The sequence below is a fragment of the Amblyraja radiata genome, chromosome 31 (assembly GCF_010909765.2).
Source record: "Amblyraja radiata isolate CabotCenter1 chromosome 31, sAmbRad1.1.pri, whole genome shotgun sequence".
NCBI lineage: Eukaryota > Metazoa > Chordata > Chondrichthyes > Rajiformes > Rajidae > Amblyraja > Amblyraja radiata.
In genome coordinates, this window is record NC_045986.1 from 27,131,881 (window position 1) to 27,157,049 (window position 25,169).

General features: G+C 40.0%; 1 protein-coding gene across 1 annotated transcript; it reads left to right on the top strand.

Moving 5' to 3' along the window:
* Window positions 1-1,697: 1,697 nt before the first annotated feature.
* On the top strand, window positions 1,698-24,980 carry aldh4a1 (aldehyde dehydrogenase 4 family member A1). Its single transcript, XM_033048278.1, has 15 exons — window positions 1,698-1,877; window positions 5,085-5,178; window positions 7,527-7,619; window positions 8,649-8,696; window positions 9,671-9,826; window positions 10,166-10,315; window positions 10,505-10,579; window positions 11,413-11,600; window positions 14,028-14,101; window positions 15,815-16,011; window positions 17,945-17,992; window positions 18,588-18,740; window positions 20,918-21,039; window positions 22,529-22,647; window positions 23,906-24,980. The coding sequence occupies exons 1-15, from the start codon at window positions 1,744-1,746 to the stop codon at window positions 24,016-24,018; spliced, it is 1,764 nt and encodes a 587-aa protein (XP_032904169.1). The 5' UTR covers window positions 1,698-1,743; the 3' UTR covers window positions 24,019-24,980.
* The last annotated feature ends 189 nt before the right edge of the window (window positions 24,981-25,169 follow it).

The window sequence follows — 25,169 nt, forward strand, 5'->3', positions numbered from 1 at the left end:
CCAACCCTATGCCACCTACAGTATGTACCCAAGATAGACACAAAATGCTGGAGTAACTCGGGCAGCATCTCTGGAGAAAAGGAATAGTTGACTATTCTTGCTATTGAGGGAGTGCAGCGATGGTTCACCAGTTAATTTCCGGGATGACGGGACTGACATATGATGAAAGAAGGTGTCAACTGGGCTTGTATTCACTGGAATTTAGGAGGATGAGAGGGAATCTTATGGAAACATATAAAATTCTTAAGGGATTGGACAGGCTAGATGCAGGAAATATGTTCCCCATGTTAATAGTCCAGAACCTGGAATCACAGTTTAAGAATAAGGGGTAGGCCATTTAGGACTGAGGAGGAAAAACTTTTTCACCGAGAGTTGTGAATCTGTGGAATTCTCTGCCACAGGAAGCAATGGAAGCCAATTCACTAGATGTTTTTAAGAGATCGTTAGATTTAGCTCTTGGGGCTAATAGAATCAAGGGGTATGGGGAAAAAGCAGGAATGGGGTACTAATTTGTGGGCCGACAGATGGCACAATGGGCTAAGTGTTCGGCTGGCGACCGGAAGGTAGCCGGTTCGAATCCCGCTTGGAGTGCATACTGTCGTTGTGTCCTTGGGCAAGACACTTCACCCACCTTTGCCTGTGTGTGAATGTGTGTGAGTGATTGGTGGTGGTCGGAGGGGCCGTAGGCGCAAAATGGCAGCCACGCTTCCGTCAGTCTGCCCCAGGGCAGCTGTGGCTACAGAAGTAGCTTACCACCACCGAGTGTGACTGAGGAGTGAATGAATAATGCGATGTAAAGCGCCTTGAGTATTAGAAAGGCGCTATATAAATCCCATCCATTATTATTATTATTAATTTGGAAGATCATATTGAATGACGGTGCTGGCTCGAAGAGCCGAATTACCTACTCCTGCACCAATTTTCTAAGTTTCTATGACATTTCAGGACGAGACCCTTCTTTAGACCTTGGGTCTCGACCTGAAACGTCGCCCATTCCTTCTCTCCAGAAATGCTGCCTGTCCTGCTGAGTTACTCCAGCATTTTGTGTCTATCTTTGGTTTAAACCAGCATCTGCAGTTCCTTCCTACACACTCTCTATGTACCTGTCAAATTGTTTCTTAAACGTTGCGTTCGTTAGTCTCTGCCTCAACTATCTCCTATGGGGTCGTTCTATGCATCCACCACCCTTTGAGTGAAAATGTGACCCCTCAGGTTCCTCTCCCTCTCCCCTCTCCCCTCTCCCCTCTCCCCTCTCCCCTCTCCCCTCTCCCCTCTCCCCTCTCCCCTCTCCCCTCTCCCCCCTCTCCCCCCTCTCCCCCCTCTCCTTGAACCTGTCCTCTGGTTCTCGATTCCCCTGCTCTGGGCAAGAGTCTCTGTGTGTTTACCCTATCTATTCACCTCATGATTCTATACACCTCTATAAGATCTTCCCCCATCCTCCAAGGCAGAGGCTACTGGTATATTTGCCCCAAGGCTCCCACGCGGGGGGGGGCGCACTCCTTCCTGCGGCGCGGAGGGTGCCCGCTGACGCTCTGACTAAAACCAGCGGAAAAGTTGGCGCTCAAACTCCGCCGCCCAACGAGATGTCAATTTGATGTGTATGGTGGAATTAGCAATGGGAGGGAGAAGGGAGAGGGAGAGAGGGAAGGAGAGAGAGGGAAGGGGAGAGAGAGGGAAGGAGAGACAGGGAGAGAGGGAAAGAAAGGGGGAGGGGGGAAGTTTGTGGAGTGCGCGCTCACGGTGATGCGGCCCGGTGCCGACTGCATCGCGCGGCCAACCCCCCCCCCCCCCGCCGTAGCATCACTCCGCGCCTCAGACCGCGACGACGACGACGACATGTTGACGGTCAGGCGGCTCCTGGCCCGCGGCCGCCCGGGGTGAGTGAGTGAGAGGGAGATAGCGAGAGAGAGAGAGAGAGAGTGAAAGAGAAAGTCAGGCACCGCGGGGCGACACCCTCAGCGGCAGAGAAAAGATGTGGGATCCCTGCCCTTCGCGGTCATGTGTCTCTGCCGGGAGCCGGCGGTTCCCTCAAGTTGTGTCCCGCACCTCACTTGGCCTCTTTCCGCACTCCCCCCGACCCCCTCCTATTCCTCGCCCCCTCCCCCCCCTTGTCCCTCGACTCCCCATTCCCACGTCCCCTTTGGCCCCCTTATTCCTCGCCTTCCCATGTCCCCCTATTCCCTCACCCCCTTCACATGTTCCCCCATTCCCTCACCCCCTTCACATGCTCCTATTCCTCGACCCCCCTATTCCTGAACCCCCTCCTTTTCCTCACCCCCCCCGTATTCCTCCCCCTCCCCCCCGTATTCCTCACTCTCCCCAATACATTCTAATCCCTCCCCCCGACCACCCTGTTCCTTGCCTATCCCTCCCTCACCTATCCCTCACCTATCCCTCCCTCACCCCTCCACCCCCCACTATCCCTTGCCTATCTGTCCCCCCGACCCACTATCCCTTGCCTCCCCCTCAGCCCCTACCCTATCCCCTTCCCTTCCCTTCCCCAATCAACCTTCCAGCTACCCCAATCAACCTTCCAGCTAGTCCCAGACCTCAAGGTCGTTCACAGCGCAGTCCAAATAAAAATGTCCTTGATGAAAGAGGTGGCTGACAAGTTTAGTTAAATAAACAGTTTGCGGAAGTATGGGATAGGTTTATTCAGAGGGATTTCTAACGTGCTGGAATTTTGTGCAAAACACAAAGTAGTGGAACTCAGCAATCTGTGGAGGGCTGAGAGTCTGAAGCAAGGTCCAGACCCAAAATGTTGTCTGTCCATTCCCTCTGCAGATGCTGCGTGACCCACTGAGTTCCTCTGGGATTTCTCTAGGGTGGGTTTGGCAAAGAAGGTCAGATGAAGCCTGTTTTAGGAATCTGGTTTAAGATAAGAGGATATAGATTGGAGGGATGACGTATAAACCTGTAAATTATTGGAAAATTAAGTTGGGTTTAAACTGCAGGTGGATTCTAAAACAGTTCTGTGAAATTTTTTTTTTTAAACCCGATGAATGCTGGAAGTCTGAAACAAAACAGTAAAATACTGGAAACCTGGCAGGGAAGCGTTACACATCAAGGAAAGAGAATCTTAATGTGTTGAAAACCCTTCAGAATAAATTGTTTCAAATGGCATGGGGGAGGTGGATGAGGAGGATGGATGGACATGACCGGGAATATCTGTGTTGGGTTGAGGCTAAAGTTGCTATGGGGATGAGTTATAAGGGCAGTTAGACGGTGACAAAATGTGATACTGTAAATAGTACATTAGGATGTGCTGATGGGGAGGGAAAAAACGAATGGAATACAAGAAATAGATGCAGGGATAAGTCACCATCCCCTCATGTCTGTGGAATTCTCTGCCTCAGAGGGCGGTGGAGGCAGTTTCAATGGATGCTTTCAAGAGAGAGCTAGATAGGGCTCTTAAAAATAGCAGAGTCGGGATATGGGGAGAAGGCAGGAACTGATTGTGGTTGATCAGCCATGATCACATTGAATGGCGGTGTTGGCTCGAAGGGCCAAATGGCCTACTTCTGCACCTATTGTCTATTGCCTGTTCTGCCTCTCTTCTGTTTAAGCCCAACATTTTCTTATTTCCTTAAAATGCAAATATATTGATCTATGTGATCAATATGATGTATTAGGTGTATGTGACCAATAAATAACCTTTGAACCTCTGTCCCGATAACACTCAGCAATTGAGAATGTAAAACTCTTTTGGGTAGAGACTTTCAACAATTCACTGAATTAGGACATTTCTGCTCATCCTGAATGACTACTTATTTTGAAGCCACGTGCCCTGATACTACAAATGTAATTCCTGCATTTACATTGTCAAGCCTGTTAAGAATTAGAGAACTGATGAATTCTTGTTGGAGGTGGAAATACAAAAGTGAAGGGGTCTAAGGGCATAATACTGGTGGAAAGAACAGCAATTAGTATTGGGAGTAACTGACAGTTTACGTCAGAGGTAAAGCATTACTGATAATGATTGATGTAGTCCAGATGACTGACTTGGGTGCCTTCCCTCACAGTGGGAAACTTTTGATTCTGCTGTGTGGGGATGTTTTATGTTAAACTCTATCGTGTGTTGTGTTCTTTATTATATTGTACGGCTGTATGGTGATCACATTTCACTGTGCCAAATGGCACATGTGACAAATAAATGTATCTTGTCTTGTATCAAATGTGTTAATCAGTTAATCATAGGCTCACAGTTAAAGGAGGTAAGATGTTTCACATACAAAGGGAAGGATGGGACAGTTTTATATTGGGTGGGGCAGACAGTTTTATGTTGGGTGTTAGCTGCAGAAATGTCATGGTGAAAATAAGTGGCAAAAGGGAGGCAGCAGGCATGAGGCTTTTATCACAGGAGACACAAGGAACTGCAGGTGCTGGAATCTTGCACAGAAAAAGTGCTGAAGTAACTCAGCAGGAAAGGCAGCATCTCTGAAGGACATGGACAGGCCACATTTCAGGTCGGTACCCTTCTCTGGAGGACATTCGTAGGCAATGTTTTTTTAGGTCGGGATGTTTCCTTTTCTGGAGGACGTTGCTAGCTGATGTTTCAGGTTGGGGCCATTTTCTCAGGAGGACATGATAAGTGATGTTTCGGGTTTATACCTTTCTTTCTCTGGTCGGTAAGTGACTGACCCAAAACATCACCTACCCAAGACCCCCAGAGATGCTCCCTGACCCACTGAGTGACTCCAGCACTTTGTGTTCTTCGTGAAGTTTTAGTCAGAGGGTAACAGATCTAAGTAGCTTTTAATGGGTTACAGGAATATAGATAATTAATAGGGACGCTGTAACAATAATTTATGATTGTGAGAATGGAATTTGATAGACCACCTCAAATTTGCATGATGAAATGCAAAACCATTGTACTGTGCAATAAACATTATGCAAACAGTACAGTAATTAAAAATGGACCTGAAGTAAAAGATGTACCTTCTGAAAACTTGAGGATGTAAAATAAAATTATAAAATTACTTTTAGCTTTTGTTTTATTATATTTGCATTTTGTATTTGATGGACTCAATTGACTGGATGTTGAACATTAGCCTTAAGGATGATTGTTTGGCCATTTGTTGCAGATTCTGCTTGACACACACGGCTGCAGCAGCAGTAAAGAATGAACCTATCCTTGAATTCAAACCGGGAAGCTCAGAACGGCAAGCTCTGCAGAAGGTGTGGTTATAAGCTTTATACAGCACAATGAAGCAACTGCACATGCAACAAGAAATGCTACATGACTTCAGTATAACAGACAGTCAGATGATCCAAATTTGTAATTAATTTCAATATTGAAGAAGGTCGTTAGTTCTATCAAGTCTAGGCCTGGCTTTAGAGCAATCCCAGTTCCCCACTTATTTCTTGTAACCTATTCTCTCTCACTTCCTCATTAACACCCCTAATTCTCCCACCATCCATTGCAATCCCCATTTGCCATTTAATCTATCAATCAGCATATCTTTGGGATGTTGGAGAAAATTGGAGCACATGAACGAATCCCAACAGTCACAGGAGACATGTAATTCCACATTGGTCATAAGATCATAAAACACAGGAGAGGAATTGGGCCAATCGGCCAAATATGTCTGCTTAGTCATTCGATCATGGCTGATCTATTTTTCCATCTCAACCTCATTCTCCTGCCTTCTCCCTGTATCCTTTGATGCCACTACTACTCAAGCACCTATCAATCAGAAAGAGATGTATCTTAGCGCATGAACAGAAATGTCCACATTGAACTGGGAGCCTGCTCATGTTCAGCTTGATGAAACTGATATGGAATTAATTGCGATATTGTCAACAATGTTATTGTATTTCAGGTCATGTGATAGTAGCAAAATTAGGCCATTCAATCATGGCTGATCTATCTCTCCCTCCTAACCCCATTGTCCCCATAACCCCTGACACCCGTACAAATCAAGAATATATCTATCACTGCTATAAAAAATATCCATTAACTTGGCCTCCACAGCCGCTGTGGCAAAGAATTCCATAGATTCGCCACCCTCTCTCTAAAGAAACTCCTCCCCATCTTCCTAAAGGAATGTCCTTTAATTCTGAGGTTATGACCTCTAATCCTAGACTCTCCCACTAGTGGAAACATCCTCTCCACATCCACTCTATCCAAGACTTTCACTGTTCGGTAAGTTTCAACGAGGTCCGCTTCATGCTTCTAAACTCCAGCGAGTACAGGCCCAATACCATCAAACACTCATCGTATGTTAACCCACTCATTCCTGGGGATCATTCTTGTAAACGTCTGGACCCTCTCCAGAGCCAGCATATGGTGTGTGTCTTGGTTCTTTTTTTCTTGTATGGCTGCAGAAACCAAATTTCGTTTGAACCTCATGTGAGGTTCAAATGACAAATAAATGGTATTGTATTGTATTGTATTGTATATCCTTCCTCAGATATGATGCCCAAAATTGCTCACAAAATTCCAAATGCGGCCTGATCAGCGCCTTATAGATCCTCAGCATTACATCCCATCCCAATTTTGTATACCAGCCCTCTTGAAATAAATGCGAGCATTGCATTTGGCTTCTTTACTAGTGGTTCGACTTGCAGATTAACTTTTTGGGAATCCTGTACCAGCACTCTCAAGTCCTGTTGCACCTCCAATTTCTGTATTTTCTCCCCATTTAGAGAATTCTATGCCTTTAGTCCTACTACCAAATTACACGACTCCAAATATTGCTACACTATATTCCACCTGCCTCTCCCAACCTGTCCAATCCTTTCTGCAGAGTCCCTGCTTTCTTTACACTATCTGCCCCTCCACATATTTACATATCATCCACAAACTTAGCCACAAAGCCCTCAATCCCCTCATCCAATTCATTAATATACAACGTGAAGAGTAGCAACCCCAGCACCGAGCCCTTTGCAACTCTGCTATTCACTGGCGGCCAACCTGAAAAAGCCCCCTTTATTGCCACTCTTTGTCTATTTCTATTGTCTGGTAATGTATATGTTCATTTCTTCTCTACCTGAAAAGGTAATAGTTATAATTTTATTCTGATCATAGTTCACAGTCCTGGGACAATGAGCCCCGAGTTGAGCTAATCTCATGTTCTCTTATTATTATTATTATTACTGTATCCATATTTACATCATTGCACTGCAACCCAAGACTGACTCGGACACACTGTGCAGCTTGGAGTTTCATTTATTCCCAACCTTATCCCCTCCATCCTCAGTATGCTCGGAGGATAAATTAGGTAAGATAATTGAGGCATGTTCAAGGAGAAAGTTTTATAAGCTTGAATAGACTTTGGAAAATAATTATGGAGTGCATGCCAATGATGGCTTAATGTCCTGCATTGAAAAACAGTGTAAGCAAGAAGGAAACGCATGGCAGATAAAAATTAGAAGAGTAGGCGTATAGGTGGATCTGAAGGCCTTGGCTAATTTGTGGATTAAGTTGGTGCATTACTTTCCAATATGTAACACAGCAGTCTTAGAAATGGAAATGTAATAATTGCTCTCCCATTATTCTGATCTGTAGATTATCTTTCTGTTAGGCTCTGAATGATTTGAAGGGAAGAACACTCGAGATCCCATGTGTTATTGGGGGAGAACATGTCTGGACTAAAGAGATACGATACCAGCTATGTGTAAGTACAGAAGTGAATTAAACATTTATTCACTTTTACTTCATTGAGAATACTTCTGAAATCCAACATTGACTGACTGGCGAGCTGTAGCAAAGCTGTTAATTCGATTTCAATTTTACTCCATAAATTTGAACTTCTTGATCTTTTGAATATGAATAATGTTTTGGGCAGGTTGATTTACAACCTGGAGACAGGCCATTTAGTACATTGAGTCCATGCCAACTCTCCATAGCAACAATCCAGCCATTCACACGTTCCCACCCCATTCCCGCAGACCTGCATTTTCTTTTTCTTTCAATTATTTAACCAGTTATTTTTTAATAATATAATTAAATCTTTCTCCACTATAGTTATGGGCATTTGAGCCACTTTCTTAATAAAAATATTTTTTGCTCGTGTTGTTTTTGGTTGATTTGTCAATTTTCTTAAATCGTATGCCCTTCAATTCTTCAGCCTTTCACTAATTTGGTTTTAGATATGCAGCGCGGAACCAGGCTTTTTTGCCCACCGAGTCTGCGCTGACCAGCGATCACATGTATACTAGTTCTATCCAATACACCAAAGACAATTTACAGAAGCCATTTAACCTACAACCCTGCACGTCTGGAGTGTGGGAGGAAACTTTTTTTTACCTACTGTATATGGCATTTTTATTAATTTAAAATCTCTATCAGATACCTTTCAATCTTCTCTATTCTGGGGAGAACAATCACAACCTCAATCTGTCCACACAAATAAAGCGTCACATCCTCACAATTATTCTCCTAAATCCATTTAGTTCCCTCTCTCTGACTTCACATCTTTCCCAAATGGTGGTGCCCAGATTTGTACTTATGGTGTCGCGATGAAATGCCTACACCTTAAATGCCATGTATCTTTGTAATTCTTAAAATTAAATCATTGTCTTGTATTTTTCTGAATATGCTCATGTTTGATTTGTAGGTTTTCTTACACACAATGCTATAGCTAACTACATATTCTAGCAACACAGCATCATCACAAAATGAATTTTCTTTTCTTTTATTTTAGCCATTTAACCATTCGCACAAGGTAGCCAAATTCTGCTATGCTGACAAGGTAAGCTGAGCAGCATGAATAACTGGATTGATAAATACAGTAACAGCAGCCCAGGTTTATGGATTTTACAATGATATATTAAAATGATCTAAGTGAGTACCACTGTTGCATCCTGAATCAGGCTGCTATGGGTTTGAGCTCCATTGGGCTGCGACATTGGTGCTCTAATGAGAGAATATTGCATTGTTGGAGGTAGCATATTTCAGAGAAAATCAGATACATATTCATTGGTGCTCTTTTGAGCTCCCTGTCATGTTGTAGCTATTTTTTCTCATTTAATTAAAATCAATTAAAGGTAGCAGTTTAATTGACATTGTCCTTTGGTATCATGGGACCTTGCTACATGCTAATAGGCCGTCACATTTCCCTGAGTTACATGGTATAATGCTGAAGTGCTTTGATGAATATTGAAGTTGTGAAATTGGCTGTGAAATGGAGATTAGTTTTTATTGTATTAGAATACCATGGGTTAGAATTAGTTTCATCCCCAGACAAAACTGAATATAGAATGATTTTCTGATCGGCAATAAAAGATTCAGGGTTTGGGAAATATGTTTTCAGTCTGTGGCTAAAATGCCTCTTGCATTGAAGTTAAAATAGCTTCCAGAAGTATTGATAGGCAATAAAGGGTATGAAAAAAAGTGTATTCATTCTGCATAACTGATAGTAACCAGGATCCAGTAACAAAGTCTGGCCTTGGACTTCAAGATCTTTTCACTTAGGAAATGTGATGGAAAAGTGGTTATCCACGTTTGCCTCCCAAACCACCCCCTCCTCCTTAAAAAAGGGTTTTAACTCTCTGATTTCCTATTATACATGATGGAATGTTATAGCTTGTCAGTAAAAAAAACTAGCTTGCGAATGTGGGGGAAAGTAGACATTTGATGTTCATCATAACTCCCGAGATTAAATGCATTTTAACCTAAATTATTTTTACACAAGTAAATGCTGATTTTACATTTTTCCTTTTGCAGGAATTAGTTAACAAAGCAATTAATGCAGCGCTGTCTGCTCACAGAGAATGGGATCTCAAACCCATCGAGGATCGAGCTCAAATATTTTTCAAAGCGGCTGACTTGATCAGTGGGTCAAGACGTGCAGACCTGTTGGCTAGAACAATGGTTGGCCAGGTATGTCGAATGGATTCACAACAGCAAGGAAGAGGAAAAGGACATTCTTAAGTATATGTTCTTTAGAGCTAATCCAAACGTCTTTATAGCCAATTCATTAAGTATAGTCGTGTGGTGAAATTTAAAATGCAGCAGTCCATTTGTGCACCTCAATGCCACTCACTGCATTATGACCGGATAATTATTTTAACTTATGTTAGTTAAGGAATTGACAACTTCACTACCCTATTTATGTGGGATCTTTTCCATCTACTTGAGAACATATAAGGCCTCAGACCAAACTCTTAAGTGGTAATCTATATGAAATTATAAAATGTTCATATTGGTCTTTTTTTTCAGGGTAAAACAGTCATTCAAGCAGAGATTGATGCAGCAGCAGAACTAATTGACTTCTTTCGATTCAATGCCAAATACGCTTTGGAACTTCAGCATCAACAACCAATCAGTGAATCGCCAAGCACCAACAAAACTCTGTACAGGAGTTTAGAGGTGAGGGTGTAACAAGGTGAGGGTGTAACTAGGAGTAAGCAAAACATAAAGATACAAGAGATCTGCATTTAGTTTCGTCAAAACACTTGGGGGAAAAAATTGCCAGAACAGTGTATTGCAGTAAATGATCAATAATAGTATTTTTTGCGTTGAGCTCCGATACTGAACTGACTATTTTTTTTCCTGCAGGGCTTTGTAGCAGCTATTTCGCCTTTTAACTTCACTGCAATCGGTGGGAATCTGGCAGGAGCTCCAGCTCTTATGGTAAGAAACAAATTATATATTAAAAATCCGACATTACACGAGAGCACATTGCAAACAGAATCCCAAGGGTGTAGAGGGTCGCCTTTCACCGTATTCACAATAAACCATTTTAAAGATTGTGACTCATCTGTTCTCTTTCTATCCTGGTTTATTTGGTTCCTAGGATGCGCAAAATCTGGACCAGATGGTTTTTTCTGCTTTTAAGTATTTTGTTTATAGTTTCTCTCATTCCTCCATTGCAGTTGGAATTCATAAACAAATAGGCTAGTGGGTGCTTGTGACGAACTGATAGAGTATTAAGACATTTGAAAAAACATATTGTAGAAACGATTGCTGTGGGAAGCTATTATATTCCCTTTTAAACTGAAGGATACTTGGTGCTTTTTGGGATCAAAACCTGACCAGGCAAAGAACTGTATATACTATCCCTGTAATTGCTGGGTGATTATCTCAGTAAGATTTGGAGGTTTCTTGATACGTAAGTGCTGTGTATGCGTAGTCCTTACCTCTATCTAGATATGCCATGTGAGATTCTACGATAAATCAAGTTAATTTGTCAACTATATAATTTGGCTATATTCACATACCAGACCGTCATACAACAAAAATGATAAGGGAATAACATAAGGGAGCGCAATAACTATTTATTTTCCTGGGGCTAGTGTTATTTTTGTGATAACAGGTGTGCTTAGTTTCTACAAATCCAGCTACAGCCAGTATTGCACATCTTTGTGACGCTCTTCTGTTCAAGATGCCACAATTTATTCTATCATGCAGTTTTGATAATAAATTAAGAAATTCAAGTAAGATGGTAAACTTGCATATTGTTTCAGGGTAACGTGGTGGTCTGGAAACCCAGTGACACGGCTATGGCTGCTAGTTATAAAGTGTACGAAATACTACTTGAAGCCGGACTTCCGCCGAATGTCATTCAGTTTGTCCCAGCTGATGGGCCGTTATTTGGCGAAACAATTTTGGATTCTGAACATTTAGCAGGAATCAACTTCACTGGCAGTGTCCCGTAAGTATTGACAAACTGCATTTATTGGTGAATAGCAGCTTCACATGAATGTTGTTGAAGATTGACATCAAGTCAAAGGAACTGTGGATGCTGGCACATAAAGTATGGAGTAACTCAGCAGGAAAGGTAGCATCTCTGGCGGACATGGATAGGTAATGCTTTGGTTAAAGACCCTTTGGGAAATTAGAATAGTGTCTGAAAGCCAAGTCAAAAAAGTTGGGTTTAAGCTCCTGCTTAAGGGAGCAGAGAAAGGCGAAAAACTAATAAATCTTTTCAACTGTATTTGAAACTACCATTAATTATGAAATGTATAATATTAATCTCCGATGAGACAGAAAAATAATGTTGTAATATTCATTTCCTGGGGTGGGGAGGGGTCTAGATATTGCAAGATTTCAAGCATTTGATGAAACATGCATAACAAGATTAGAGAAGAAAGTTATGCTTATTTTTTATTCCTTCGATTACAAAAAAGTCCAAATGTTGTATCTTCAGAATGTATATTTAGGTATGTTGCAAAGCCTACCTGAAGCGTCGCTGAAAATCTGTCGCTGCGGGTGTGCGCGATTTTGGCGCCGTTTAGAGGGGGGCGGGTTTAAAACGCGATTTTCTCTAGGCTGTTCAAATCGAAGATGTTCAGCCTAGTTAATTATTAACGAAAAATCGCTGAAAGACCCCGTCGCAAAAGCTATTATTAGTTTTAAAGGCCTCGTATAATAGTTATAGTAGTTTAAAAATCAATCTCTAAACGCGCGACCACCAGCAACCGCAGGGTCTCATAAAGCAAATTACTGAAGGTATGCTGTATATTTTTACATTAAAAAGGGCTTCTAAAGATCCCTTTATACAAAGTTTAATATTGCGAGTAGCTCATTTTGGCCCCATTATATCCCGCAGTATTTTTCTCGGCATTTGGGGGCACAAATCTACCGCAATGTGAACGTTCTAAACCAGCGCGTTCCACAGGGACCCACTGGAAAGCTGATTTAAATGGTCATTTATTTACAGCAATTGAACACTAAATTCCTTCCATTTGGCCTATAAATTAATGTAAATGAGATTTAAAAATCATGTTTTATTGTGAATTATTTGTGAATATTATTTGGACATTTAGGCTATTTAAAAATGTTAATCATTTATTAAGAAATGGATAGATGTTTAGATCTAGTAATTGAAGTCTGAAATTAGCTACAATTAGATAACTAACTAATTATATGCTTTAATTTCAGGTCATCCAAGTAAGATTATTTTATATTTGTTTCAGAATGCTTCAATCTATGATAACTGAAAATTTCATTCAGTTCTCTTAATTTTTAAGAAAGTTATGGGCTTTTGACTGTTCACGATCACAGCTTTTTTGTTATGTCCATAGAAAATCAATAGGGAACAAGATGCTCATTTCCCAGTATGAAAATGGCCATAACTTTTTTAATACTTGAGATATGAAAGTGAATTAGGTGTCAAATTAAACTTATTTTTATGCTTTATCTGATGGGATAAATTACAGACTTGATTTTTAAAATCTCAAAATTTTGTAACATTGCTAGTATATTGTCTAGTTTCTCGTTACTTATGTAAAAATAACACAATCGCTCTTGTAATTGCATTTCAAAGTGAATAGGATTTTTAGTTTTCACTTTAGCTGAGTTCGAAGACAATGTTACTGAAGGCATGCAGAAATAATAGCTCCATTTAAAATTTCTACTTTTTCTATGAAATCAATATGCTTAACTATAAATAATTAAAGTAAGAATTGTGAAGCAGAACTTGGGTATACAGGCCTAGGGGTACATAATTGAGGTGGTACTGCAACAGTAGTACTGGAATTAATTATACCAGCACAGGATTACATAAATGTGGACGTGAATTTTTCATTGAAGCACATATACAGGCCGCAGAAATTGGCTTTGTACTTATTCAGCAAAATACTTTGGGCCTGTTTGCCCTGATGTGCATATGCTTCCTTTTTGGTAAAACTGAAGAGCTATTATTCAAACCACAAAGTGCTGGAGGAACTTGGCGGTTCAGGCAGCATCTGGGGAGTGAATGGACGGACAACGTTGATGGTTGGGACCCTTCAGCTATTTGTATTCCTGTTTTCCCCTTCTCCTGTCTCTGTAACGCTTTAACATTCAAGCTTTTATCCAGATCTCTTCTGAGCTTGCTTCTACCCTGGTTTTGGGTTCTGCATTCAGATGGTCATAACTCACTGATCTGAGTTTCTTGTGCCTCTGATATCTGTCACCACTTAATACCATCCAAACAAAAACTGGATTTAAACCTCTTTCGAATCTTCCTTCAACGTTCTTTGCCTTGTATTATATTTATGGTGTAAGGTGATAAGTTTTTTTTTCCAACTTGGGTTTTAGAAGTGTGAAAAACTATGGTGTATATTTTATATAACTTGGCACTCTTTTTCTTCTCCAGAACATTTAAGTATCTTTGGAAGCAGGCTTCTGCAAGCCTGGAAAAGTACCGTAGCTTTCCTCGTATAATTGGAGGTAGGAACATTTCTTCTTAGTTCTGACCAACAATCTTTTGAAGCAATCCCATACAAATTAACATTACTAAATATTTAACATGCCCAATATCTTTTCTATATTTCCGAGATTCCTACTTGAAGTTCCTGAGGTCTTAATTATAATGTCTAGAAATAAATTATGGAAATTGATTTCTCAAATTAGTGCCAATACAAGGAAAGTTCATCTGAGGAAGATGTTATTATAAAGATATTGATTATATTAAAATGTGGAAGGGTTCTGACCTGAAATACCACCAATCCAGATTCTCCAGGTATGCTGCTTGACCCATTGAGTTACTCCAGCATTGCGTGTTTTTTCTTTGATTGTGTTAACTTACCCACGTACAATGTGGCAGTATACTCGTCTTGTAAATAGTTCCAAACCAGCATTACATCGCGCATTGTCTGTCATTTATAATGTGAGTAAAGATGTAGATTGGGATCATTTATGTATTCTTTCTTAGAAGATAACCTGTGGCTTTTCCAGAAAGAACAAGGGCAGCATGGTGGTACAACAGTAGAGTTGCTGCCTTGTAGTGCCAGACACCCAGGTTTGATCCTGACCACGGATGCTGTCTGTATGGAGTTTTACGTTCTCCCCATGACTGTGTGGATTTTCCCTGGGTGGTCTAGTTACCTCCCACACTCCAAAGACGTGCAGGTTTGTAGGTTAATTGGCTTCGGTAAAAAAACTATAAATTGTCCCTAGTGTGTAGGGCTGGTCGGCGCAGACTCACTAGGCCGAAGGACCTATTCCCGCATTGCATTTCTAGACTAAACTGATTGTTGTGGTCAACGTGTCAGGAAAAGAATTATGAAACCACTTCAATTATGCATTAAAAAAAAAAAAAGCCCAGGAATAATGCCACAAATAGTGCGACTCTTTAACTAAAATACGCCAGGAAGGAAAGTGCAACTGGTAGACCTGGGAGCAAGGTTTTAAAAACTGAGAAGGAAACTATATTGCAGTTAATTCAATTATAGATGTGGTTAATTCACAAAAGTAACTGAATAATATCAACAGTGGATAATATGTAAATTTGTTCAGAGCCAAGGAATTTATCGTTTTAAAATGATTTTCTATCCCAAGTGATTAGTGGTCAAATCCTCGTGTCATAAAATAATCTTCTTCTTATCGAGTCCACACACAAGATTAGAAGTTGTTCAACCAGAGCTGAATACACTTCTCGGTATCTGCATACAATGGTGTCTGTCTTGTCGCTTCTTGTGCGTGGTGGTGGAAAGATTGGTGGAAGCAGGTCCGCGACGTGAACGCTCTTTCCTTGACTCCATAAAATATTTATAAGCCTTAATTCATTTATTATGCTCTGGAAGCTTTCTCTACAAAGTCTGTCCTCTTCTGGTAGCACTTTCATATAATATCCTCAGACAAACCAGAATTAAAACAACTTCTAAGATCTATCATTTTGGGAACCTCTGTTTAAAACAGTTTAAAGCAAATGCAAACTGGTCATGTCTTTTCCTTATTCAACTTGGTTCCTTTTGCTTTGTTGGATTATTTTGGAACTTTTACAAAAAATATATAATTGGAAACCTTGCTTATTCATGCTCCAAGTTAGGGGATCAGAGGAATTTAAGATCTTGTCTGTTGGCAAACCTTTACCTCTTGCTTAGCCACATTGGTATGTTCTAAATCAAATAGATTTATCAGAAAACTCTTGTTTCTTTACAGAATGTGGCGGGAAAAACTACCATTTTGTGCATAAATCAGCTGATATTACCAGTGTAGTAAATGGTACAATTCGTTCTGCTTTTGAATACGGAGGGCAGAAATGTTCAGCGTGCTCAAGGGTGTATGTGCCTGATACACTGTGGCCTGAAATTAAAAAGAATCTCCAGGATGAGCAAAAGAAAATAAAAGTAGGAAATGTAAGTATGAGAAAAATTCAGCCAATTTATCCTTTTTTATTCTTGAGAATCCAGGATGAAATGCAGGATCCTACGAAGGTTAAAAATGGTAATTAAAAAGTGAGATAAATTAGAAAGTGCTGATTAAATGAGGTTAAGCTTGTATTTAGAAATGATTTGTATTATGGAATGTAATGTGACTAAAATATTTTTTATTTGGATTCGGGCTCATGATTTATTATTGCTTTTGGTCTCATTGGAAAAAAAACATGAATCCAGAAGATTGTGGTGGTATTAGATCAAAGCTAACACCTCATGTTTAATCTCAAAAGTTGGTCTCTTTAAAGCAGCAGGAGAATTTGCTGATCACTCAATTTTACCATTCAACTGGCTTAAACTGTAGTGCTGTGTATCCACCCTCTTCCCTATGCGCCACAGTTGCCCTTTGCTCCACTAACTGCAGATGAAGTGAGCACAATGAGCATTTCTTTATGCTAAAATAAATGTTTGATCCAAATCCCATTTGCACAAATGCAGCTTACTACCATAATAACCAACTTTGAAGTAGTAAAATCCTCAGTGTGGGGATATTAGTGCTATTATGTAAATGGATCAAAGTAATGTTTTGTTTTTCTAAATGCCAGTGTTTCTACACATCCAGCATGCTGAGTCACACCACTCTTACCACAATACCTGTTTGCCATCTTAATTGACCATCTGTATGTTTTAAATGATGGTCAAAGTGCTTTCCATGCTCTGCTGCTGGAAGTGTAGTTTCAGTATGCTGCTTTACTGGCATGGACGTGACAGGTTGTATAGGCTCCATCTGTGGTGAATTTCCTTGCCTTGAATCGTGTAGAATGCTCGGAAAGTAATCTATGTCAGAGATAGCTTTGGTAATGGGATAAATGTTTGTATGGGGAAATAATACATGTTGGGTGAGGACGGATGATTTCCATGAACTACAAAACAACCTTTATTTAAAAAAAATACACGCAAGTCACTTTTATCCTATCCTAGAGGGATTGCTCCTTGGCTCTGGATTTTGCTGACCTTGCCATATAAAGTTACAATAGTGTCTGAGTCGTGTCGCCAAACTGTAAGGGTTGCATTTCAGTGGAGTTGTTTCCCATTAAACTGCCAAAAAGGTATGAGTTCAGCGTGTGGTGACATGCTGTGTAGTTGTCAATGCTTCAGTGCTCCATCTTATTGGGTGTGGTTAAGATTGTCGAGCTGAAGGCATAGTCGCTCTCCACAAACATTCAGGCAATCTGAAACCATTTCTGTCTTCAGTTTGTGCAGCAAACAAATAAAGACATGGGGATATGTTTGAACGCGCTGTGCCATTTGCGGAAATTATGTCTGATCTGCAGTTTATCTCCACCTAATTTTGCAACCGTTTCTACGTCAAAATCGCCATTTGTTTTTCTGTTGACAGTCCACCTTTTACAGCTTTTTAGAGAGAGTTCCAGTTGTTTCCCTTGTGTTTCAACAGTACTTCTGACATCAGCTCTAAACAGTCTCTCCAATGTTAAGGATGGTCCCTTTTTTACTGGACTTTGGCCAAAAGCTGGTTTTGATTTTGTAAATTGCTGGTAATCTGACTGGAACTAACCAGACAGTTGCCTTGTATGTAACTGAATTGGTTTGCGATCCTAAGACCTTCATATTTGAACATGCTTCTGCTAGAAATTACCATCTATTAAGATTATTTTAACATGGGACTCTGGGTGTAGGTTGATCTAATTAGAACCATGTGAGGCAATGCAGAACATAATCAAATTTATTACCCAACTAACCTCTGGATAACAATTTGTCAAATGATCTCTCTTTGCAGAGCTGTGATTATTTGTTATTGTGAAGTGTAGCTTAGGTTTTGAGCTGTGAATTGAATATTGTGTACAAAGTTGCAATGTGATTTTGATCTCAATAAATGTTTTGTCTTTTTTTTTAGCCAGTTGATGACTTCGAAACATTCTTTTCAGCAGTCATTGATAACAAGGTAAAGAATGCTATTGGAGATTTAATTTTTGGCACTCAATCGGAAGAAACATCAAACGAAAACAAAAAAATACTTGGAGAACACAGCAGGTCAGGCAACATAGTTAATATTTCATGGTGGAGAGAGTGAAATAATTTAGTCCAGGTAGCAGAGAAGTTGGCAGAGGGCAATGAATGGCCTTTAAGGTAGTTAAGGTCCCTCTTGTAATGTGTCTGTGTTATGTTATATGGTCTGGGTATGCCCAATGACACCATGATCAGGGGAACTCTTCTTGTCCTGTGCAGAAGAAGGATGCGAGCAAATTTGTGGGAAATGGCTGATCAAGGGGCCTGTCTACTATGGTAGAAGTATCTTCTTGCATATACAATACCGTTTATGGTGTGCACAGCCTAAAGTTGTAGGTCAACTTGTTCTATTTGATCTAATTGTTTGTGCACGTTGGGTTGATTGCATTAGTCGAAACAGATTGCAATCTCCCACCCCGGTAGAGGGGTAGTCATGGTTCAGGAAGAAAGAGAGCAGTTCAAAAGCATCTGTGGAGAAAATTGCAGTGTTTTGCTTGCTTTACATGTTGCAACATTTTTTTTTCTTTCAGTCTTTTGCTCGAATGAAGAAATGGCTGGAGCATGTAGAATCCTCCCCAAATTTAACAGTAATTGCAGGTGGAAAATGTGATGATAAAGTTGGTTATTATGTGCAGCCATCAATTATAGAGACAAAAGACCCACTGGATCCTATAATGAAAGAGGTAAGAATATCACCCACCACAGATCTTCTGCAAATAATAGGAAATATCTGAATTTCAAATACTCAGTCCATATTATAGAGCATCTTTAGACTGATAAAATGGACAAATTTGGGCCACTCAAGCCTATGTGAATGTTATAATATCCTTCTGTATGACATTTATTTAAAATATATATATATTTTTATTTATTTATTTTTTTTTGTTTTTATTTATTTTATTAGAAGTTAATACAATACAAAACAATAGTGGCACCTAATTTTAGGTGCCAACTATGTCATACCGTAATCCATTCTATGTACAACCTCTAGTTTTATGTTATGAGTAAGCAAGACAAGAAAAAGAAAACAATAGAAAGGGGAAAGAGTGGAAAAATAGATGGTAGAGAGTAGAAAAATGTGAAGTGGATATAAAAAATAAAAATAAAAAAAAATAAATAAAAAAGAAAAGGTGGAAAGTAGAAATAGAAGAAAAGGCCCCTTAAAAGAGAATTTTTCAAATCTATATTCGGAGATGTAGATCTATCCACGTCATGAACTGAAATCAGCAATCCTTATGGTACCGCTGCATCACATGATTCCAAAAAGTCAATAAAAGGAGACCAACTCCTTAAGAATTGGTCATATTTATCTATTAGTCGGAGTCTCATTTCTTCAAGGCGTGCTATGTCCATCATATTCCTAATCCACATTTTAACAGTTGGTATGGTTGTATTTTTCCAAAATGTATTTAAAATATGTACTTTAAATGATCAAACTCTACTTCCAAAGCATTTGCGTGCATATCAGGAAATTTCTCCTTATATCTGGTATTGAGAATATCTGCTGGTTTTCCTTTACAATGCTATGTGATTGCTATTGTATGTACAAATCGTACTGGGTACAGTTTAGCATTTATCTCAGCCGGGCAAAATTGCATTTTAGTTCTGGAAATTCACAGCAATGCTCTTTCTGCTTAAGCAGGGCTATGGTTGTATGCTACTTTATGGCCCAGAGTTTGGGAAGCAAGTGAATATCTTGCTAATGTCGATGTCAAAAGATCTCACGTGGTCCTCATTTGCTATTTTAATCGCAGACTGCACAGACCAAGCTAGGAAACCTGCTGTGAAATTGACTGTGGAGAGGCCAAGAAAGAAATATCTTCAAAAAGTTTATGATTTCCTTTTAGATCAAGAATGTACCACCATCTTTAACTAAGCTCAGTTTAGTTTATTGTAACATGTACTGAGGTACAGTGAAAAGCTTTTATTGCATGCTGACCAGTCAGCAGAAAGACATTACATGATTACAATTGAGCCAGTTACAGTGTTTAGATCCACAATAAGAGAATAATGTTTAGTGCAAGATAAAGCCAGTAAAGTCCAATCACAGATAGTCACTAAGCATCACTAAACTCAGTTACCTCATTCTTTTGACGCTTCCTTATGTATGAATCTGGTCAGGAATTCTGCTCCTGACTGCTGGCCTCATCGTCATGGAAGCCTTCTTTGGAATATACTGATGGCCAGGATTAAGGAGGTTCACCTGCACAACAAACCAGCTGCACTGTTCGAGAGGCATTCATACCCTCTAGTTAAAACCTGGGCTTGTGTCTCAGCTGCTGCTGCTATGGAATTATCGAGTAGAGTCATAGTGATACAGTGTCGAATCAGGGCTTTTGGCCCAACTTGCCCACACTAGCCAACATGTCCCATCTACACTAGTCCCACCTGCCATCATTTGGTCATATCCCTCCAAACCTGTCTATCCATGTGCCTATGTAACTGCTTCTTAAATGTTGGGATAGCACCTGCCTCAACTAACTCCTGTGGCAGCTTTTTCTGTTCATCCACTACCCTTTGTGTGAAAAAGTTACCCCTCAGATTCCTGTTAAATATTCTCCTCTTCACCCTAAACCTATGTCCTCTGGTCCTCGATTCACCTACTCTGGGCAAGAGACTCTGTGCATCTACCCAATCTATTCCTCTCATGATCTTATACACCTCTATAAGATCACCCCTCATCCTCCTGCGCTCCAAGGAATAGAGTCCCAGCCTACTCAACCTCTGCCTATAGCTCAGACCCTCTAGTCCTGGCAACATCCTCGTAAATTTTCTCTGTATCCTTTCCAGCTTGACAACATCTTTCCTATAACAGTAGAGCACAACTGAATTATGAACAAAATGCTTTTATTGCTTTCAGGAAATCTTTGGACCCATCGTGGCTGTGTATGTTTATCCAGCTGATCAGTACCAGGAAATTCTTCACTTGATTGACACAAGTACCCCTTATGGTCTCACAGGTGCAATTTTTGCACAAGATAAGTGAGTTTTTGGTGGATTTACAATCATTATATTGAGTGTGATCAATGCCTTAAATCATCATGCAATATACAGACAATAGCTTGTGTTATTAATTTAGATAATGGCCTTTAGAATAATCGCAAATGCTCTGATGTAAATTTTTTTTAATGTATCTGTCACAGATGGGTGATTATACTTTCAAAATTTTAAAAGGGGGTGAAGCCTATTATTTCTTGCTAGTTTCCCCTAGCCAGAGGGACAAGATTTGCAATTCAGGAATGGTTTGTTTTCCAGAGCTCTCCCCAGCATTGCTACTGGCTGCCCAGAGACTTGAGAATTGTCTCTAACACGGCACAAAAAGCTCTTAGATGTCCCCTCTTTGGCTTCTTTAATTCGAATCGTAGAACCATTGAGCACGAAAAGTCACCATTCATCCCAGTTTACTCTGCCACCCTTGAAAGAAATATCTATTTGTCATCTGCTCTTTTAAACCTGCAATTTGTTTCCTTTTTATTATTATTGAAGGTATTATTGAATCTGGTTCCTCCTTTTCAGCGACGCATTCCAGATTGCAAGGAACTGCATTAGAAAAATATTCATCCTCTGTTCTCAGGGGTGTGGTGGGGGGGAGGGAGGGAGTTGGTGGCTGCTAATACTCTTTTGGGGAGTTTAAATTAATGTGGTAGATGATGAGAACCAAACAGTGGAAATTAGAAACATCACAACTAATATAAAAAGGCAGTGGAAACACCAGACCCTATGTATTCATCCCATCAGTTCCCCTCATAATTTTATAGACCTTTATCAGATCACTCCTCAGCCTTTGCATTCCAAGGAATAAAGCCCTAGTTTGCCCAACCTTCCCCTATGGCTCGACCTCTCACGTCCTGGCAATATTCTCATAGATCTTGTCTGCACTCTATCCAGCTTAATGACATAATTCCCATAGCAAGGTGACCACATCTATGTCTAGTTCATCTATAACATAACGATCCACTTCTATCCTCAATACCCTGATTGATGTTCACCACGCTATCTACCTGTGACGCCACTTTCAGGGAACTATGTACCTATATGCCTAGATCCCCCTGCTCTACAACACTCCCCAGAGCCCTACCATTCACTGAAGGTTCTGTCCTAGTTTTACTTCCCAAAATGAAACATCTCGCACTTATCTACATTAAACATCATTAGCCACTCTCGGCCCACTTCCCCAACCGATCAAGATCCTGCTGCAATTTTTGATAACCATCTTCACTTTCTATGATACCACCCACATCAATCATGCATTTCTTGTACGCTTTCCCAATGTAGTTTAGTCTCATGGAGACACATGGCAGAGAAACATGCCCTTTGGCCCATCGCGTCCATGCTGACCATTGTACCGGGCTCCACAATTTACCTGTGTCATTTTCAATTAGTTTAATGTTTGATTTGCACCTGCCCAAAATTAAAGTAATCCATTTCCCTCCAGGTATTAATTGAAAATTTGACTTGGATTTTGTTTCAGAAATGTTATAGCTGAAGCAAGTAAAGTTCTGCGATTCTCTGCTGGGAACTTCTACATCAATGACAAGTCAACTGGCTCGGTTGTGGCACAGCAACCATTTGGAGGAGCTCGTATCTCTGGTAGGTGAACTGGGTTTAGAACAATCCATATAATAATTTCTGTTAAACTGTTTTAAAGCCTGTCTATTTAATTCAAATTCCGTTGACTGTCACATTTATTTCACACTGTATCTCAGGCTCTTGAGTCCTGGCAACATCCTCATAAATCTGCTCTGCACTTTTTCCAGCTTAAAGATTCCTTCCTATAGCAGTGTGACCAAAACTGAACACAATACATCAAATGCAACCTCACCACATGTTACACAACTGTTACATAATGTCCCAACTTCTATATGCAATACGCTAACTGATGTAGGGCAATCTACCGAAAGCCGCATTGACCACCATATCCATCTGTTGTGCCATTTAAGCATTTATTGTTGTATTTATTACCAATGTATATTTTTTACAAGGCATTTCATCGAACCCCTGTGTCTGTGATAAACCAATAGTAAGCTGATTTGATGAAAAATTTATTAAATAGCTCCTTAAAATCAGTTAATTGTGAAGTGCACAGCCTTTGGGACCAATATGCTATTGGGGACTTAAAGCTATCGAATCGGATATTAACTGCATTGTAATGGAAATTACAATGGAAACTGCATGGAAATTACATTTTTGTCAGTTTAAACATAGAAAATAGGTGCAGGGGTAGGCCATTTGGCCCTTTGAGCCAGCACCACCATTCAATATGATCATGGCTAATCATCCAAAATCAGTACCCCATTCCTGCTTTTCCCCCCATATCCCTTGATTTTGTTAGCCCTAAGAGCTAAATCGAACTCTCTGTTGAAAACATCCAGTGAATTGGCCTCCACTGCCTTCTGTGGCAGAGAATTCCACAGATTCACAACTCATCTCAGTCCTAACTGGCCTACCCCTTATTCTTAAACTGTGACCCCTGGCTCTGGACTCCCCCAACATCGGCAACATTTTTCCTGCATGTAGCTTGTCCAATCCCGTAAGAATTTTATATGTTTCTATAAGATCTCCTCTCATCCTTCTAAATTCCAGTAAATACAAGCCCAATCGACCCATTCTTTCATCATACATCAGTCCTGCCATCCCGGGAATTAACCTGGTGAACCTACGCTGCACTCCCTCAATAGCAAAAATGACATTTCTCAAACTAGGAGTCCAAAACTGCACACTATTTGTCTCACCAGGGCATTGTACAACTACAGTAGGACCTCCTTGTTCCTGAACTCAGTGCTCAAAGATTTGATTAAACTGCAATTGCAATGAATTGATTCGTCATTAACTCTTTCCCTCTCTTAAGGAACAAATGACAAGGCTGGAGGACCCCACTACATCCTTCGTTGGACATCACCTCAATCTGTGAAGGAAACGCATGTTCCATTGACGACATGGAGATACCCATATATGGGATAGTTAACCAAAATATTATATCAAAGTGCTCCATAAGCATTGTTACAGTGTGATACTTCCAGCTGCTAAACTACTGCCAGAGGTTTATTTGGGAAGTAGTCCGTCCATAGTACTTTCTGAATACTGTGTGGCTGAATTCTCGAGTCTGCTTCGCTCATGGTCCGAAGAAACAGCAGGAGTAGAAGACTAGAGATCAACCGAGGACAACTTTTAAACTATTTTAATTTTTAAAGAAATTCTGTATTCAGAGTTTATTATTTTACGACTAACGCGTGTAATCAATGGCACTGATGCAGCAAGATTTTTATTAGAAAGATTTCTCTGGAAATAATAATTATTTGACAAAAGATATGTTTCATTTTAATCTCACTACTTCTGCCTAACTACTCAAAACAAAATCACTATCTTCCAAAATTATAAATACTTAATCTAAACCTGAATTTAAATTGCACTGAAGGAGATGCATTTGTTCAGACGGTAAGACACCCTGTGAATCACCAGGAATGTTGATGTGGTTGTGAAGAAAAGCTGGCAATCTGCTGGCTTTGAAATGTTGTCATTTTCTGCAGTGGATTGTTTTAACCAGAATTTTGTTTTATATTTGTAGTTCTGTGCAATAATCAGAGCAGTCTGTGAAATCAGAATGGAGGAGTGTATGGAAATGAGTTTTTTAAATTGGTTAATCTTATGCCTTATTAGGAATGTCAAAAAAAACTATCAAAAATATGATTGCAGAAAAATTTGTTACTAACTGTATCTAGATGATGATTCAGAATTTAACGATTGGGGAAATTATAAATGTGAGCATCACTGAGAGAACATGTTCTGAACTTTGTGAAAATGACTGTTGGACTGTGTAGCTAATCAGCTGTTGACTTATTTTGACTGGTGGATGAAATTAAATGTGTGTGGAAAACTCCTTTGTTGACATTTTTGAACCTAATAATAAAACAAATCAACCCTAATTCTTTCCAGAAAACAAATATAATTATTCAGTCACTCTCCCACGATTTAGAAATGTGCCAATAAATACTGCTCCATTCAGTGTTAAAAGTGTTTTTAAATTACTGTCAGGCTTTATTACTGGGTGCGTAAGAAGGAACTGCTGATGCTGGTTTAAACCGCAGATAGACACAAAAAGCTGGTGCAACTCA